Consider the following 20,143-nt stretch of genomic DNA (forward strand, 5'->3'; position numbering starts at 1 on the left):
ACAAAGGTGAAGCTTTTAAAACAAAAGTGGAAGTTAGCACAAAGGTGAAGCTGAGGTTGAGCATATAGCAGGTACAAAGAGTGCTTTCAGATGTACTTCTCTAGTTCTTTGCTATTCCCCAAAGTGCATCCTTATATAATTATCTCAAATTCCTTTCATCCCTTATTTTTTTTTTAAATCGTCATTAACACGCAAATTTTTATCTCTGTAAGTTTATTTTTACTAAACTTGCATCTTTTTAAATACTGTGTATTCTAAATCTAAATCAGTATTTACTGATGACAGCTGCTGGGAACCGCTGTAATAAATGAATTATGGGTTCCATTTACCTGGCAAGATTGCCTTTGATGTCTACACGCCAACAGTGAAAGGGGTTCCAGAGAACAATAAAGCCTCTGGGAGAAAAGGCAAGCTCATCCCAAGACAGTATGCACAAAGAGGGAGCAGAAACAGGAGATGGGTGCCTCTGGAACAAACATGCTTATGCAGGTGTGTTTATGGAGGGGCTCCTGAGAGGCTGAGTCCCATGTGTCTTCAAGAGCATTACTTAGATGCCATGGCACCTAGGCAGAAAACAATGTTTAAATCTGTGCTGGATTTATAAGTATATGTGATATTCATTCTGAGTGGTATACCTGATATCCCTAATAGCAGAGTGTTGAAGTTCTCATCTTTCTCAGTGGTTTGCACTGTGTAAATTAGTATTTTCATTAAGATTAAGCATCCTCACAAAACTGCCCAGCAGTAACATATGGAACCACCTCCTTGGAAAGTTCTCTCTCTAACAGTATGCCTACCAAAGACTCTTTTAAAGATCTTTGAAATTAGTAATTAGGGAGGCTAGAATGGAGCATTGTTTGCTTGTCTTAATGTGGAATCCTCTACATGCTTTTAGAAAACAAATGAAGTGAATAAGTTTTGCTCTTGAAGGTTCTTCTGCTTACAGTCAAAGTAATCTGCAGACTTGCCTGATTTGTATGTTTCTTCAAGTCAAGATTAATTCTAATGGATTACTCCTGTCCCTTCAGCTATAAGATAAGAGAGGGAGAACAAAAGTGGCTTGTGAAATCAACCTAATGCAGTATCTCTTCTCTCTTCTCATAGGTCGCTACCCACAGGAGAACAAGGGAACCTACATCCCAGTGCCTATAGTCTCAGAGTTACAAAGTGGAAAGTGGGGGGCCAAGATTGTCATGAGAGAGGACAGGTCTGTGCGGCTGTCCGTCCAGTCTTCCCCCGAATGTATTGTGGGGAAATTCCGCATGTATGTTGCTGTCTGGACCCCCTATGGCATCATTCGAACCAGTCGAAACCCAGAAACAGACACGTACATTCTCTTCAATCCTTGGTGTGAAGGTAAGAGGCAGGCATTTAGTGTTTTCATTTAAAAATTCACCTGTTTGGCAGAGTGCCATGGCACATGCCTATACTCCCAGCTGTTTGGGAGGCCAAGATGGGAGGATTGCTTGAGGCCGGGAGTTCGAGACCTAGTCTCTAAAAAATCAAAGTTAAAAATTAGTTGGGTGTGGTGATGCACACCTGTACTCCCAGCTACTTGGGAAGCTGAAGTGGGAGAACTGCTTGGGTTCAAGATTTGAAGATTACAGTGAGCAATGATTGTGCCACTGCACTCCAGCCTGGGCAATAGAGCAAGACTCCGTCTTTGAAAAAAAAAAAAAGTCATGTATTTCCAATACATCTCTTTTTGGAGGGGTAGTAACATTATTCTAAATGCATACACCTCTCCTACGTATACCATTTTTAATGATTGAAAGAGAAAGATAGAAAATTCATCCTCCGTGTATATGAGGATAAAACCTCTGTATGTGAAGTCAATACTGCTATACATTTATTTTGGGATTAATTGGAGATTGTCTAAAGTTGCACAATTAGTTATTTGTGGAGCTATTTAATTACAGTTTTGTAATTAAAAGTAATTGCAAAAATCGCAATTACTTTTGCACCTACCTAATATATGTTGACAGTATAACCTCTGTACACTATTACTCTGTAAACAAATTGGTTTACAAAAGTATTAGAATCTATGACTCTGACTTCAGAAAAATAAAATGAAGTCGACGCTGTTCATAGTGGAACTAACCTCTCTATCCCCCTACTTTAAGAACAGAAAGTCTGTATGTCTAAAGGATTCCACAAACTTGTTTATGTGCATAGCGGGTGCAAATTTTGCAAAGCATAGCTCTGGATGTGCAAAGATGTAGCTGTACTTTAATATAATATAACTTGATCTCTAGTGCTATTTTCGGTCTTCCTTTCTGTCTGCGGCAGAAGCTTAATCTAGTTATATTCAAATAAAACTCAGTCAAGTTCAATAATTTCTCTATCAATTCTGTTTTGTGCCTCAGTCACACACAGGATTTTCTCCTCATCTTCATCTCTGCCCTTTTGTACCTCTCCCCCGCTCCCATACTTGGTACGAAGCTGTTTTAAGTTCCAGAGGCAGATGCAGATGTTGCAGCAGCATCGATGCTGCAAGACCATTTCTAGGTCCTAGGAAATAAGGCAGTGAAAAATATAAAAGCTCACATGGGGCAGGAGACTTCCCATGGCACCCTACCCCACATGCATTGCTCTCTAACAACATCCAAAATGAGCCCATATTATTGCTGATTTTGAATGATCCTTGTATGTGAAAGTTGCATTTGAATCAGAGTTAATCTGTCCTAGATATAGATAAATGGAAAACAATATTTGCTACTCATCTAGAACATACATGTTGGTCCTACTGACCTTTTCTTTGTTTTATATTTGTATTTATTTACTTTTTGTAGAGACATGGTCTCACCATGTTGTCCAGGCTGGTCTTGAACTCCTGGGCTCAAGCAGTGCTCCTGCCTAGTGTGGGCAAAAGGTGCCAAGCTATTCCTGCACTCCCTATACATCCATCCTCATCATCTTGTACCCAACACTCCTATCTGTGAGACAGATATTCAAGGTAAATGGTAACAGGAAATGTTAACTGGGCCATGTGCAGTTCAAAAAATGAACTCTTGATAGTAATCTTAAAACCAGATGTAAGGCATTCTGCAACTGGCTGATGGAGTGATATTTACAGAGATGAAAAATACTGAGAGGATCAGAGTTACAGATATATAAATTAATATTTTCAATATGTTAAGTTGGAGATAACCATAGATAGACAAGCAGAAATGACAAGTAGGTATGTGAATCTGGAGAGGAAAATCAGAGATGTGTATTTGGGAGTTATCTGTACCTAGGGAGAAAATATAGATAAAGAAGGAAATAAGATATAGTACCTAGCCTTCAGGAACATCATCACTTAGGAGTGCAGTAGAGAAGAAGTCAGCAAAAGAGAACGAGATGGAAGAGTATGTAGGAAGCAGCCTATTCTAAGAAAATTATATTTAAAAATTCATACTTATCAATCAGGAGTTTGTTACTGACTTTCTTTTGATTACAAAAAGAAAATCATAGGCTTCATGTAACTTCTCAGAACTCTAGGAGATTTCAGAATGCTATGATTTACCCAGACTTTGGTTTGTTTGCAGCTTTTCTGGATTATATCATCTGTGTAAAATGGGATATATGTCTACATGCACTTCAACTTATGTGGCCACTCTTCTTAAGGGGAAAAGGGTTAGTTATGTTGCTTGACGTATTAACTTTCAGGATAACTATTCAGGAGGTGGACAGTCTAATAACCTTCTAATTGCTGCCTTGATCTTCAGCTGTATACATGATGAGCAGCTTCCAGATACCTGTGTTCTGAAAGAGTCCCTTAGTTCTAGAGGCGTTCTTGTCCTAGAGGCTGTACAGGGACTTCCCCTAGGTTTTCAGTGCATGGAAAGGATCGGAGGAAGGTGGCACAAAAACCAGAGACCAATCTGGAAGCTGTGGTCTAGGACAAAGATGATGATAAACTAAACTATGGTGGTACCAGTGGAGATGAGAAGGAGTTAGATTGGAGATCTATTTTTGTATTTAGAAAAGAAATTGCACAGGGATTGAAGATGAGAAGTAAAGAAATGGGAGAACTCAAGAATGACTCTAGATTTCTTGTTAGGCCAGTTGGGTTGATGGTGGTGCCATTTTCAGAGCTGGGAAAATGGTGGGAAGTGGAGGGGAAGCACGAGGGGTGAAGCTAAGAGTTACATTCAGAAATGTTAATTTGGTGATGTCTATGAGACATGCAAATGAAAACATCAAGTCAGCACTTGAATAAAGGGAATCTAGAACTCAAAGGAGATGGCTGAGCTAGACATGTAAACACGGGCACGGTTAGGAGCAATAATGGACACAAATGATTCAAGGTCATTAACAAGTAAGAGTCGAGACAAAGGAGAAGTCAACAAAGGAGGCTGAGCAGGAGCAGTCAGTGGGGCACAAGGAGATCAAAAGAACCCAGAGCCAGACACATTGGTAGATTCAAGACAGCAGTTAACTGTGTTGAATGCTATGATTAGCTGAATAGGATAAGGGAGGAAAGTGGCCATATAGTGTGGAAATATGGATGTCTTCGATGATCTTGAAAAGGACTGTTTCACTAAAGTGATGGGGATAGAGGCCAGAGAGATGGTCATGGGCTGCACTGTAAACTGGAGGCAAGAAAGTGAGATGGCAGGAGATGGTACCTTTCTCAAGACTTTCTGCAGCACCTAGATGTTGACGTGAAAATCAAAGGAGAATTTTTTAAAGACAAGAGAGAGTGGGTGTTATTTTATCATGACGGAGAGGAACCAGGAAAGAGAGTTTGCAGTCCAGAGAGAGGACAGTGGTTCACAGCCTTGGCTGGACGTTGCAATCATCTGGGAAGTTTTGAAACTACAGATGCCTCAGTCCCCCATGCAGGCATTCTGATGTAATTGCTCTGGACTGCAGCCTGGGCTTCAGGGTTTTTAAAAGCTCTGGAGGTGATTATTGGAGCCAAGGTTGAGAAGTTTTAGGAGTGAAATCCTTGAGTGGTTGGAATCCAGGGAACAGGTGAAGAGCCTGTGATGGGCGGGGCTATCTACCCTCCCCAGAGACAGGAGTAACACAGAAGAAGAGGGGTGCAGATTTTCTAGTTTAATGGAAGGAGAATGAGGTTGTTATCATTTCATGACTTTTTTTTTTTTTTTTTTTGTCAGTAAAGTGTAAAGCAAAGTCATGTGTTGAGAAGCAGCAGTAAAGAAGGGCATGAGATGCTTGATAGGGAAGATATGAGCTAGTCATCTGGAAGGTGGAAGGTGAACTTATTACAGGCACATGCCGGGAGGATCCTTCCTGCTTCCAGAACACAGGGCAAACTAGTACAATCCTCTTCATTACTTGACCTGTGGAGACCCAAACATCTCTGCAAATTCTTTAGGGATTTCTGACCTTATGGTTGCCTCTGCCTCTAGGAACCCTACTTCCCCCTGTGCTGCTGCAAGTGAGAAACTTGACCTTCACCTTCAATTTCAATGTTGGCAACAACAACAAAAATAGTCACACACAACATCTGTGAATGCCCAGACCTTAATTGCAGTTTGGGACGGAGAGTAAGAGGAGGAAGGATGCATTCTGTGGTCACCACGCTTAGAGCACATCAGAATCACTTGGAGGGCTTGTTCCGACATCTCTGTGCAGCACCCTCAGATTAAGTAGGTCTGAGGTCTGGCCTGATGATTTGCATTTCTAACCAGTTCCTAGGGGATGTTGTTGCTGCTGGTCAGGGTTAACACTTAAGAGGACCACTGGTTTCATAATAATCACAAAACAATAAAGCTGGGCATGGCCCCCAGGGTAGCCTGCAGTCCCAGCTACTTGGGAAGCTGAGGCAGAAGGATTGCTTGAGCCCAGGAGTTCAAGGCAGCCTGGCCAGCCTGTGTCTCAGAGGAAAGAAAAACAATAAGCAATAATTTAAAAACTCAGGAGGCAGGGCCGGGCACGGTGGCTCACGCCTGTAATCCCAGCACTTTGGGAGACTACGGCGGGCTGATCGTGAGGTCAGGAGATCGAGACCAGCCTGACCAACATAGTGAAACCCCGTCTCTACTAAAAATATAAAAATTAGCTGGGCGTGGTGGCATGTGCCTATAATCTCAGCTACTCAAGAGGCTGAGGCAGGAGAGCTGCTTGAACCTGGGAGGTGGAGGTTGCAGTGAGCCGAGATCATACCACTGCACTCCAGCCTGGGCGACAGAGTGAGACTCAGTCTCAAAAAACAGAAACAAAAACAAAACAAAACAAAACAAAACAAAAACACCTCAGGAGAGTATAATTTACTCTTCTTAAAATTTCACTGACTCTACCCTGCACCTAATTCCAGTCTGTCTCCTCCTTACCACCCCTTCTCTCTCTCCTACTGTCCTCCTTTATTCTCTGAACTTTTCTCTCCCATTCTGTCCCAGGAACAGATTCTCCTTCCTTAATGCAGAGGGGCCAGTGAGCTTTATTATTTTACCGCTTGGTCTCTTCCAACAGCCACGCTTTTGGGCACTGAATATCTTTTTTTTTTAATGAAGTGAGAGAAAGAGGTCATCTCTCCACTTTACTCATTGTGTGGCTTTCCCAGCCTAGCATGCAAAGCATAACCCAAAAATGGGATGATATGATGAACCTCCCCCCGCCCCCCTCCACATACACAAGCACAGACACTGTAGCCCAGCAATCACCTGCAGTTTTATGCTTGTGTGTGTTAATGCATAACAAAAGACTCAGCGGTATGGCCTGGTAATTGGAAAGTAGGTCAAAAGAGACGGGTGAGACTGTCGCCCAAGTGAAAAAGATAGCAGAAGATGAGAAGGAAAACTGTTTCCAGAAATTGTCAAAAGAGAGCCAGGTGAACAAGATTCTGGTCCGAGGTGGCACGGGACACTGGGCTGAAAATCACAGCAGCACGCACAGCACTTATTGATAGGAGAATGCTCAGCTGTGCTCCTGAGGGCCCTTCAGCCTTCTTTGCATTCATAGGCAATTTATCCTCCTTAATCACTAAATCATTAATGGGGATCAATAGCGATGCCACGCCAGTGAAGGCAGGGGTTCATGCAGGGAGAATAATTGCTTAGTTTTTAGTTTAGTGGTGCTAACCGGGCTTCGGGCCCATTCTGGGAGGAAACCCTGCTCCTGGGTGTTAGAGAAAACTGTACCTACAAAGGCAGCAGGAGTGAGACGGGCAGTTATGAATTCATCATGTTTAACGACTCAGGAGTTTTGAATTATTGAATGTATTTCACTATGTAAATATAGAATGTTCCAATCTGGTAGTCTAGCACTAGTGCCAGATAGTGGGTTCTGAAAGATTTAGATTTCTGGTATGTGTGCCTAGTACTCTGGAGAAGCACTGAGCAGTATTTTTGATTGGGCATCAGTTACCTTTAAGGGATCTTTCTCCTCCTGATAAGTTGTTCCCCCATCCCATTCTCCATCACTGCTTTTCCCTCACCTCATTCAGCCTCGTATCCATAGGCTCTGGCACACTTGAGGTTTAATAAATGTTTGCTGTGTTGATTTAATAATCCCAAGTAAATACTCTTTAGGTTCGCTGCACCCTATCGTTGCAGATAACTTGTAAATGTAATCTCAGACCTTACCATCTTGAGAAAAGTCAAAAACATATCTGGTGTGCTGGGAGGAGTGTGTCTGTGGGTGATGTGTGTGTGGATTTCTCTCTTAGCATCTGACACCAAATTTGCATCTAATATTTCCTTTTTATTCAATGCGTTTTTTCATTTTTCTTTAAACAAATAAATCAATTTACTTTAATATGAATAAATCAATATGTTTCCAATATCTTGGATGCTTTTAGTAGCAAATAAATAAATATGACCCTCTTGTATTTTATTATTAAATTCATCCTCAGGCTATTTGCTTTGTATTTATATATCGTCTTTTTAGCCCCTTTTGTACAGAATGGGGTAAGTCATCAAGACTGGTGTCCTCAGAGTAGCAATGACCAACATCCCTTCTCTTGGAGACTGTTGAGCCCAGACCAGAATTTACACCCTCAGGCTAGAGCCATTCATCCATCAATCCACAAATATTGATAGTATGTCTCATCCCATGCCCATGACAACACAATGACCTGTGCACATTACAACAGTAGTATGTATTCCTTCATAAAAATTCAAAGTCAATACTGAATTAGGTACTAGGACTATGGCAGTGAAAAAGGCAGACACAACCTTCATATGGCTTCTAGCAAGGATTTTACAAATGAGCTCCTAATAAAAAGCTAATTACAATTGTAAAAAATTCTAAAATAAGTCAGTATACAACAAGAACACAAAACTGGGGACTCCGACCTATTTGGGGAATGAGGAGAGACTGGCCAGTGGCTTAGCTTTGCGCCCAGAACAGTGTTTGGATAGAATAGTAATCAAATAGTTGGTTAATTGAATTTTTGTGAAGTTTTAAAAAGCTTATGCAAAAAATTTAACCTTTATTTACTCAATAATCGTCTTAAATAAAATAGTATGTATCATTCGTCCTAGTGTCTGAATCACTTAGAGACTTATTCTGCTTCTTATGCCAAGCGAGGATCATTTAGTGTGGCCCTATAATAAGAAAGGATCCCAGAGAGCTCACAGTAAACTTCCTTTCCAATGGCATGTAGGTGACCCCGGGATTGAGGTGCAAAGGTCTTTACAAGGTCTTACTAGAAAGAGCATGGTTGGAAGTGTCTAATGCAGAGTCACATTCATCCACCAATTCATGTGGTTTACAATTCCTTTCTTGTACAGTCTCTTATATGCTTCAAAGTGTGCTCATAGTCAGTATCTCCCTAGACTGTGTGTTTGGAAGGCATAATCCTTATCTCACTTAGCCTTACGTGGTGCCTGGAATTGAGTTAATGTTCAGTAAGTGCTTGCTGAACTGAACTCGTAATCACCATTCTGAGAGGCAAGGAGATGATTATCAGACTCAGATTTCAAGAGAGAAAGCAGGTTCTGTGATGTTACGTGCATTTCTCAAAGTCCTATAGAAAATTAAGATAAAAACTGGGGCTAACACTGGAGCATCCTGACTCAGTCAGGGTAAGCACTTATATTTCTAAAACAAAACCTGTCATTATCTGGCCTTGTGTAGCAAAAGAAAAAAACAGTAGATGGCCAGCTGAGAAGATTCTGTGATGACCTGATCAACGTGGAAAATTTTGCCATAATAAATAAATAAATAAATAAATTCAGGTTGATATGTACAAGATCAAATGAAAGCTTTCTCTGGGAAAGAAAATTAAAGCATACCAACAAGGGCACAGGCTCCCTTAGAGGATATGTGCTAAGTAAAGAAGCACTGACATTTGCTTTGTAGAATTGCTTCATGAATAATAGTCTATCTTCTGAAGATATCTCAGTACACTAAAAAGCCCTTAACCAGCAAAATAGGCAAATTAGCACAAATCCAATAACCTTCTCCAGCTGGTATGAGCTGTAATTCAACGTGTTTGTAAGGAATGTAAGCTATGTTGTACTATGCACACATGGGTGATTGTGCTGTCGTGAGCATAGCGGGAGATACACTATCAATATCTGTGAATTGACAGATGAATGGCGGTAGCCTGAGGGTACAAATTCTGGTCTAGGCTCAAAGGTCTCCAAGAGAAGGGGTGTTAGTCATTGTTATTCCAAGGGTACCAGTCCTGGCGAACTACTCCACTTTATACTGAAGGGGCTAAAAGGGAAGAAAAAAACTCAGCTGACTGTTGAGGAACCACTTGCTTGTGCTTCATAGATTGATTCCATTCCAGTGTTACTAGGTAGGCAAGCAAGTCTCTGGAGTGATATGAAATCACTTTAGAAAGGCAGTGGGTTTGGATCCTTCCAGAATAAAAAGCTCAGACTCTAGAAACACCATTCCTTAATATGCTCACAATTCCCAGCGACAGGAAGTTACTCCTGGTATGCTGCAGCACACACAGCCTGTTAGAATCTGCCACCCCTTTCGATGTACCTTGTGATGGAAAAACGTATCATGGTGACACTCGTCTGGAGTCACATTTGCTCTGCAGATCAAGCCACTCCCTCTAAGAGTGATTACACACTCCCAGCGTGAATCTTTCCTCTTTTTAGTGGTGCTCAGCTTTTCTATAAAGGGGGAAGCAAGTGGAAGTCATTCCTAATCCCCTCGCTCTAAATTCCTTCCTTCCCTAAATGGGGACACATTTTGCCTTTTTGAAGGGCCAAACCATTATTCCTTCTAAGGGATTAGAAACAACACCAAACTCTGCTTTAAACTGCTGACAGAGACTGTGTAGGATAGCTGTTCTGCCACCATAGTTTTGTTTAATTCCTGGGCTCCCTTTGCTAGGCTTGAGCCTAATGACCAAGGAAATGGAACCTGCTCTGACTTTGAAATAGCATGTAAATAAGCAGAAGGAAGGTATCAGCCCATGCAGTGATGAATGATCCTCCTTCTCACACAGAGGTTATACAGATACTAAAATCAATAGGTTCAGCATTTGTTTTTACATGTTTGTTATAAATCCTTACCTTCTCTGGGTGGGGAGGACAGTGGGAATGTCAGAGGGTGACTGAAATCCACCCTAAAATTTCTCGGCCCACTCTTTTCTTTTTTAACTACCCTTGTATTCCCACCAGAGGAACAGCAAAATAAATGAGGTCATTATTCTTCACTACTTGCCTCTTGTAAATTGTTAGTCAGCCTGCAAGGGTGGTTATTTACGAGGCCTTCTGAAGGTCTGTTCTGGTGACAGAGCTGCTCTGGGCAGTGGATGGAGGTGCTGTGCCACACTCACCAATGGTGCCATGTGTAATCTGTTTTTCTCAGAGTTTTATTGTAATGGTGGTTGTCTGCCAGAGGTCACCTACGATCAAAGAGTTGTCTGTTGGTCCAAGGTGCAGCCACTCCTACTCTGGGAACTGTCTAGACCGTATTTCTCCCCTCAGTCCTCAGTTAAGTAGAGTTCCCAGCTCCCACATTCCACACAAGCCTCACACACATCTACCTTCTACCAGTCCAAATTGTTGGGTTTCTAGAATAGTGAGTTGTTTGTTAGTTTATTTCTCTTATTAGTCGAGTCTTCCATTTTGCTAAGTGAAGAACTAGCTTCCCCTGAAACGTAGTGAAACCCCACCCCTCTGAAGCTAACCAGAAAATTAAAAACAAACAAAAACACTATCAAAAAGCCAACAGCAAAAATCTCCAGGGGCAAATGATTCCATTTTTCTATTTTTGTTAGCCTTCCAAACATAGGGAGTTTTTTGGAGTTTCCATCGTGATATAATTTTTTTTAACGTTGCTTTGGACAACTATATTTTAAAGTGACAGATCTGAATAAAAACAGGGGAAATAAAGCACTGCTTTCCACCCTCAATCTTCTTTTTAAAATCATAAATAAATTTAAAATTAAAATCGAGCCTTCCCATTTGACTTCCGTGCCATATTGTGGATTCATGATAATGTCTGCCTGTTTGAGGTGAGATTTAATTCAAGCATTGGAAAGGAAAGAGTGGCCTAGTCTGGAGCTCCAGAACTCCTCTCTATTCATGCTTCGCCACCTAAATTTATCACTTCCCATCAATACTAACGCAAAGCCCAAAGGTAAATCCTTCATTTTCTTGGACTTCTTCCTTACTCTCTAAGCTCCAGACATCGTTCCCATCTCTCATTCTTTCAGTAGACATTGATTGACTTCCTACCATGTTCCAAGGCACAGTGTTGGAAGCTGGGGACACAGTCATCTGATCCCTTGGACCCAAGAGCCATGGACTACTTGGAAGGCAGCTTATTCAAATCTTAGCTTTGCAACTCACTAGCTGTATGACCTTGGAGAAGTTATGTTGCTCTCTGCCTCAGTTTCCTCGTCAGTGAAATGGGGCTACTTTCCTCACAAGGATGTTATGAGTGTTGATGAGTTCATGTGTCTTGTTCTAAAGCACTTAGAAAATTTCTGGTGGTAAATAAGCAGTGTAACAATGCTTATTTACATGCTACTACTTAAAAAATTTAAGTAGTAAGTACTTAAACACATACTTATTCAATAAATATAATAATTAAAAGACAGTGTCCATACAGTGGGATAAATGTTACCCCAGCCTCCATAGGGCGCTAAAGGAACAAGGTTTAATTCAGTCTGTACTGGAAAGGAAAGGGTTCAGGGAGACGCAAAGAAGAAGAAAAAAGTTGTGCTTAAGGACATTGATAATAAAAAAGAGCACAACCCTATATTGCTCTTAAAGAAAAACTAACGCATAAAAGTTGGACTTGTTAGCCTCTTATTAAATGGGCGGCTTCACTTAAATGGAAATACATTTTAAAAAATAACTTTTCCTGATGGAAAAAGTCTTATTATAGAAATAAAAATAATAAAAGCATAAAAAGAACTCAAAGATCTACAAATCAGAAATACCAACAATTAACATTTTGTTGTAATGTCATCCATTTAAAATATTTTCATTTTTAATTGGCAATTAATTGAATATATTGTTCTTTTCAAATAAACACACATGTGCATATATATGGCTAAAAGTAAACTTTCCTTTTCACCAATCTTCCAATCCTAGAGAATCCCCAGAGAAAACCAACTTTAACTGTGTATATCATTACAGATACTTTGCTATTATTTTATATATTGATTGCATATATATACCTAGAGAATTCAGGTTTTTTTAGACTACAAATGAGATTGTGTCAACCTGTTGCTCTGTACCTCATTTTCTCACACAGTGTATCTTGGAGCGTTTTCTATATCAGTACATGCATCTTCTTTTTAATGGCTGCTTAGTACGGTCATATCATATTATTTTGGTCTTTTGTTTACAACTATTTGGATTGTTTCCCATTTTCACTATAGCATGTTATGCCATTTTGAAGATTGCACATACATTTTGTACGAATGTTTCTGCAGAATAGCTATCTAGAAATAGCATTGCTTGGGCAAAGTGAATTCATATTTTAAATTTGCATAGATATTGCCTAATTACCCTTTTAAAAAGCTGCAGTTTTTTAGACTACAGCCATAGTAGATGAGAGTGTCCATCTCTTCATATTCTCATTGGCACTGGTAGTTAACCATTTGTTTTAATATTTGCCAGTATGGTAGGAGAATTATGGTATTTCATTGGTATTTCATGGTTAATTTGGTTTTTATGTCTCTGATTATTTGTAGAGTTGAGCATTTTTTCATATATTTATTGAATGTTATGTTTCTCTACCTGCTTATATCTGGAACATATCAGGTAAAATAAAGATTGTCAGGGAGAGACACACATGTGCCTCTTAAATCCAAGGATACAGTTTGTATATAGTGGGATAAAGAGATCTTACTGTCACTTTTTTTCTTACATGGATAACCCGCTGTCAAAATACCACGTATTGATCAGATCTATTATTACCTATTGATTTTAAGTGCCATCTTTATTATTTACTAAGATTTAATACACATCTAACTCCTTCCATATATTTGTCCATTACTGTGCTAATGTCAGTTTTAAGTGTAGCTTTGTTTCAGTTAGCTATAGTCACACTAACGCCACATAAGAAAGAACCAGAAAATCTTAGTGGCATACAGCAATAAGCACTTGTTCATGGATCTGGGGCTTGACTGGGGTTGGGCTCATCCAGACTGGGCTTGACTGGCCAACTCTGCTTCAGGTAGGAACAGCTGGAGAGGATCCGTCTCTCCCTGAGAGCTCCGGAGACCCTCTGCTCCGGTGTCTCTCATCCTTCTTTGACCAGTGGGCTTGCTGGGGCATATTTTCCTCCAGCTAATACAGATTTGTATGATCACATGCTCAGCTGTGCAGTCATATTTTAGACCCCTACTTGCTTCTGCTAACATTGCTCCTGCTAACACCCCATTAGCCAAAAATAAGCCTAAACTTAAGAGAGGATATTCCACATTTAGAGGGAACAACTGCTAGTTACATGGCAAAGGGCGTAGATGCAGGAAACTATAAATTGGGGTCCAAAGTTTAATTTACCTTTGGACAAGTCCTTCAATTTTTCTTCTTTCTCAACAGATTAGTTTTTGGCTATTTTCTCTCTTTTTTTTTTTTTTTTTTTCAGACGGAGTAGTCTAGCTCTGTTACCCAGCCTGGAGTGCAGTAGTACTATCTCAGCCTCCTGGGTTCAAGTGATTCTCCTGCCTCAGCCTCCTGAGTAGCTAGGATTACAGGCACACATCACCATGCCTGGCTTATGTTTTTATTTTTAGTAGAGATGGGGTTTCACCGTATTGGCCAGGCTGGTCTCAAACTCCTGACCTCAAGTGATCCACCTGCCTCGGCCTCCCAAAGTGCTGGGATTACAGACATGAGCCACCATGCCCTGCCTGGCTATTTTCTTTCACATTGTTTTATCCAGATAAGCTTTTGAATGAGCATGCAAAGTTCCAAAACTTCTGAGTAGAGGTTTGGTTGGGTTCACATTGGTCATAGACTAATTTGGGTAGAATTTATATCTTTACATTCCTGAATGTTCATATCCAATTGGAAACAGTTTGTATGTGTTCATTTTGTATTTGGGTTTTATACCTTTTGACAAAGTTAATTTTTCATATACATATTTTCAGACAAACTCAAAAGCAGAAAGAATAGCACAATGAATATCCACTTATGTGTCTCTCAGACTTAATAGTTATCAAGATTTTGTCACATTTGCTTTATCCTTTTTTCCCTTATTTTTGCCTTAGCATTTTCAAATAAATTCTAGTAATCATATTATTTTACCTGTACATATTTTAGCATGCAGCTTTCTAAAAATAGACATATATACAGTATGCATAGATACATATGTACATATGTGTGTTTGTATGTGTTTATGTGTGTTTGTGTATAATTATTGCAGCTAATACAAATCAACAAGAGCTCCTTGGTATTATCTAATGAACTATCTTTAATTTTCCCAATGTCTAAAAATTATCTTTTTAGTTAGTTGATTTGGATTAAAGTCTGTAGATTAAATTTGGTTGGTATGTCACTTAAATATTTTCCTCTAGAGTAATCCTCTTCATCTGTTTCTTCATGCCACAAACTTAGGGCTGAAACTGAGTCATTTTTTAATGTCGAACTTTCCATATTCTGAATTTTGCTGATTCCATCCCCTGGTGTCATGAAATATGTTTCTCTAACCACTGTGGGATTTTTTTTTTTTTAACCACTGTGGCATTTTCTGTTAAGCAGCTAGTTAGATCTAGAGATTCTATCTGATTCAGCTTCAAGTGGCATTTTTTTTTTTTTTTTTTTTGGAGGAAGGGGCAAAAATACTTCATAAGTCATGCCATTGCTTCCTAGGACATTTATCCTAGTAGGAGGTACATATATTTAGGTTTATTAATAGTATCCAGTTCACATTTGATCAGTCTCATCCACCCATTATGAAGTTCCCTTCTTAATGAATTATTTCTGCCTCAATTCATTATTTCATTAGGGATTGCAAGATCGTGACATTCTAATTCTACCATTCCTTTTGCATTTATTATAATCAATTATTTCATTACCTTGAGGTAGAACTCATTTAAAAACGTTTAGATGCCTGTCCCAAACACACACATTTTCCTGAGTGCAATTTACACTTGTAGGGTCCTGTCTGTGTTAAAGATGCTTTGCTGCTCTCCCACCAGGCCTGGGAATAAGTACCAGACTGATGACCAAGTGGATAGATGGGGAGCATGACCCTCCTGAGATTCCAGCCACAGGGAAGAAAAGTCCTTGCAATGAAAGACACTGGCCAGGGAAGCTGGTTCAACACACACACATACTAGCACATCCACAAGTATCTTTCATTAAAAGGAGATGACCTACTGCTTCCCTCCTGCCAGCGATGGGCCACAAAGCAGGCATGACATGACAGATTAGGCTGTTGCCTTCTCATGTGTCCCAGATTTGTCTTAAAAACCATGTTCAATTCATCTCGTTTTCTAGTAATGTTAAAAGGTTGGAAATTATATGTTAATTTGTGTTACAGATTTACATCAGCATCATAGAATTCTGGAACTACTGATGCACCAGAATCATAAAATGTTTAAAGAGACATATCAATTTAATTCTCCTGCTTGGAACTTAAAGAGTTAGAATTTGTCAGCATTTTGCTAAAAAATGTCATCGTTTACAGACTGAACTTTGGTGCTGATTATGTTCACCATTACTAAAAACATTGGGAAATGAGCTATGCTTAGTAAAACAAAGGGCATTTTTTAAAAATTTGGGTGATAAAATGCAGTTTAGAAACACAATAAACTTGCAAGTGTTTGGAAACAGTCTGGTTTGGTAATGGTCACTATGCTTAAACCCTGATGCAGATGATGCTGTGTACCTGGACAATGAGAAAGAAAGAGAAGAGTATGTCCTGAATGACATTGGGGTAATTTTTTATGGAGAGGTCAATGACATCAAGACTAGAAGCTGGAGCTATGGTCAGGTGAGACACTTAAAATTTGTTATTGTCAAGGATATTTTTACTTCATATTTTTTGTCACATGTATCCCTGCAGGGTGCCATATATCGATATTAGACAAGCACAATTTCCTGCTTTTTCGGATTTGAGACTGCAAGGCAGAGAGCTTAGGAGTAGGGACTCATAAAGACAACTGCATAATTTATCAGCTGAAACCACATATCTCTGGGTATTACAGTGTTACAGAAATGAGAGACTCCATGAATAATGTGGCATTCTATAGAGAAATGCTTTGGCCACTTAGAACAGCGAAATTTGATTAGTTCAACCTGGCTTGTAAAGAAAGGTATTTTGAAAGTGATGCAAAGGATACTGCAAGGGGTGTGCCCAAATCAAAGAAATGGCTTCTTCTTCTTCTTTTTTTTTTAAGTGTTAGCCTAGGGTACTGCTAATTAGAAAAGAGTGTTATCATTTCATCAAAGGAAGGCCCACTGAGCTTTTACGCAGAAAGATTTTATCAGCTGCAAACTCAAGTTATTGTCTAGACATAAAGTAACAACTGGCATTTCTTTAAGATGTTGGATCATTCACACTATTTCGGTTTGGTATCTTTAACAATGGAGCAAATGAATGATACTTTACCAGTTTCCATAAATGAATGCCTGTCCTGTGATTTCAAAATGGTTTTTAATTAGCGACACGAGAGGAGGTGAATGTCATTTCTCAGGCATTTTGGCTGGGATGGCTGGAATTGCGCATCATTGCGCTGGGCATCCAGCGGTGAGGTTTCACAGAATCTGGTGGTCACAGGGTACTTTCTTGGCTCCGGATGCCTTGTTTTGATTCCATATGGGATCTCCCTGTGTTCCTCACCCACTGCTCCGGTACCTGGGTCATCCTGCCTACCTGGCTTTGTGACCAGCTTCTTCACCCTGACTCCGGAGAATTACATGCCCAGTGCTCAGGCTTGCCCGCCTGCATTTCTGATTTCCTGCCAAGCTATGAACGACATTGGCACCCCCTGTTTTTGGATTCCTGCCTGACTCCCTGGTTTCAAGCCATCCCCTCCTCAGTGACATACAACCCTCGACGATACTGCCTACTACCTGATGCCTTTTTCTTGGGTTCCCAATTTCTAGCCTTTAGCCTAGGTGATTCTATTTATGGCCCAAATGTGACAATCTATAGATAGCTAACAAGGGGAAAAGTCATCAAGGTGGGCAGCAAGGAGGTCTGGAAAGGTGTCCCAAGCCCAGTCAGGGCGCTCCTCGCCGGGATGCCTTTGGGCTGGCACCCTGGAGCACAGTCACTTAACTGTATCTTCTGTCACTCAAAGAGGCTATTGGTTTGTGCCCTTTGGCCAGGATAATCAGCCAAGTCTGTTTACAGTGATGCAGGGAATCAATCAGTTCTACGACTATTTCTTTAACTCTCCAGTTAGTTGCTATCATGCCCAGCAAATACAGCTGAGAGAAGCGGCTTAATAAGAACCAAAATACTGAACTATTTGCATACCTGAAGAACTAGTGCAATTACGCATTACTGCATCCATCCTGTCACTTTGGGATACACCCAGAGTGGGTATTCTAACTGGACTGAATAAAGAATTGCGTGGTAATTAACCTTTATGATTGTGGTTTCTGTCACAAGCACTTGGGTGAATAGCACACAGGTTTCTGTATTCAAGAAAATCTCTTACGACAGTGAGGTGCAGTATAGGTAAAATCTTCCTGTCTTGCTACTTGATCTTTAGTCCTTTTAAAGAAAATGCTGATATTGCCTGTGGCTAGCATTTCTTTCTAAGGAAATTGAACTGGTACCAGACTCCTCCCTTGATAATGTAATCTACTTTCTGTAGCCTTCTGCCCTCTTCTTGATCCTGGGGTCCACCTTGTCTCAGAAGAGGGGAAACCTTAGAGGGACAGTCACTATATGAGGTCTCCTACTCTTTTGGGTGCAAACTAAGTAGTGTGAAGCACCTTCCTGTGATACACCTGAGAGTTCTTTATTTTCAAAATGCAGGAGGGCTTACGTTACTTTCAAGGTCCTAAGACTGTGACCTGATTTTGGTAAATCATTCATTCCTTCTTCTTGGGTACAGAAGCCAATATGTTGAAAAGACCTTCTAAATTAACTTGAATCATTTTCTGAAGAACTTCAAGTCAGCTCATGATCCCTGAGTATATCAACTCTCTAGTAGTTCTGTTTATGTTTCTGGCTTGCTTTTATATTCTTATTCACTTTAATGAAAAAAAGAATATGTCTCTTTCCTTCTGCTTTAATATTTCATGCTAAAGATTATGGGAGATCACTATACAGGAAACACACATTTCTAAACACTAGGTTGTGGTTTCATGTTATTTTTCATCGGAGAATATTTTGCTTGCAGAGTGAACACTAAGTAGTTTCTCTTTTTTTCTTCTCCAAATAGTTTGAAGATGGCATCCTGGACACTTGCCTGTATGTGATGGACAGAGCGCAAATGGACCTCTCTGGAAGAGGGAATCCCATCAAAGTCAGCCGTGTGGGGTCTGCAATGGTAAGCAGCAACTACTGATACCTAAAATCTATTACACCCATCATTTGCCTCAGTATAGATGCCAGTTCATTAAGAGCTGCTGAAATGATGACTTGCACTTAATAAACTTTCATTTGTAAGATTCTAGCTTCTGACACCCAGTATAGCTCCTGGAATTTTCGGAGTTTATCATGTACTATAAAACAGAATTATCATCTCAATACTGTACGTTTCTTTGGCTTCGGACAAACAATGATAGATATCATGATACTATAGATCAGTTATTCTTAAGAACCCATTGCCTAGGGACTGAGGAGTGATCATGACAACAATGTCAATGACTATAATCAAACAGTTGATCAACCAAACATCAAGGTGCACAGAAGATGTGCAAGGCACAGCTTTTCTCCATTTTCACACTGATAGTAAGTGTGAAGAAATGAATGGCTATGTCTCATCCTAACTCCTGTCACAAGGATGTGTCACTGTAGGGCTTTCTCACTTATGAAGTGGGTATTGATTCTTTGCAGGATCCTATGAGGTAAGTAGGGCAGGCATTACTCATGCCCTTTGACAAGTTAGGACACAGGGTAAGGACAGCTGTCAGTGACAAAGCCGCAGCTAGAACTCCGGTCTGCTGACTTCAAATCTAGACATTTTCTGCCTTCCATACTGTTCTCTGCAAGATATCCTAAAACAACTTTGAGAATGCAGAGATTCTGCAGTGGAACAACTTTCTGAGAAAGGAGACAGAATTCCCATGAGTGGGAAGGGTGGGGCCAGGTGTGGGACGTGGATTAAATGGGATGTCCAGGACCCGTGCGGTCCTGGATTATATCAATGTACCCAGCATGGAGAGCCAGACTTTGGTATAGAGAAGTGTATCCAATCTGGCTGAAGAGTACATTATTTATGATGAAATGTTAAGCTGCTTGGTATTTCAAACAATCAGAGACTGAGAAAAAGAAACACTTATATTATCAATTTCCTTAAGTTTTCTAAGAAATTCTCTCTTTGAAAGAATGTTATGTTTGAGTTTGGTTTGTATATTCTTTTGAGCTAAATGAAATCAGTGTTGTTAATATAAAAATATTAGACTGAAAATGATATGAAATATAATTTCTGGTTAGCTCTTAAGAATGGTTGCTTTTATTTTATTAATAACTAAGCTACATGTAAATTTAAGAAACAGCGGACCATAAAAAGTGAAAGTAGAAACCAACATGTGAAGCCAGTTTTGTTTTCTGTGCATTTACATTCCATAGTGAGAAGACAATGAATTCCAAAGATGTGGGGGAATGTTGAATTTGGGAAATGTTTACA

At 40.0% G+C, this 20,143-nt stretch overlaps 1 protein-coding gene across 2 annotated transcripts in view; it reads left to right on the plus strand.

Annotated features, from left to right (window-relative positions):
- The window catches only part of F13A1 (coagulation factor XIII A chain), a 153,848-nt gene that overhangs the window by 47,169 nt on the left and 86,536 nt on the right, over positions 1-20,143 (plus strand). For both annotated transcript variants that reach the window (XM_010371346.2, XM_030928163.1), the window contains exons 4-6: positions 1,105-1,356; positions 16,208-16,326; positions 18,734-18,841. In XM_010371346.2, coding sequence (XP_010369648.1) covers positions 1,105-1,356; positions 16,208-16,326; positions 18,734-18,841 — 479 coding nt within the window. The remainder of the gene's footprint in view (positions 1-1,104; positions 1,357-16,207; positions 16,327-18,733; positions 18,842-20,143) is intronic.

Source organism: Rhinopithecus roxellana, chromosome 4 (assembly GCF_007565055.1).
Source record: "Rhinopithecus roxellana isolate Shanxi Qingling chromosome 4, ASM756505v1, whole genome shotgun sequence".
NCBI lineage: Eukaryota > Metazoa > Chordata > Mammalia > Primates > Cercopithecidae > Rhinopithecus > Rhinopithecus roxellana.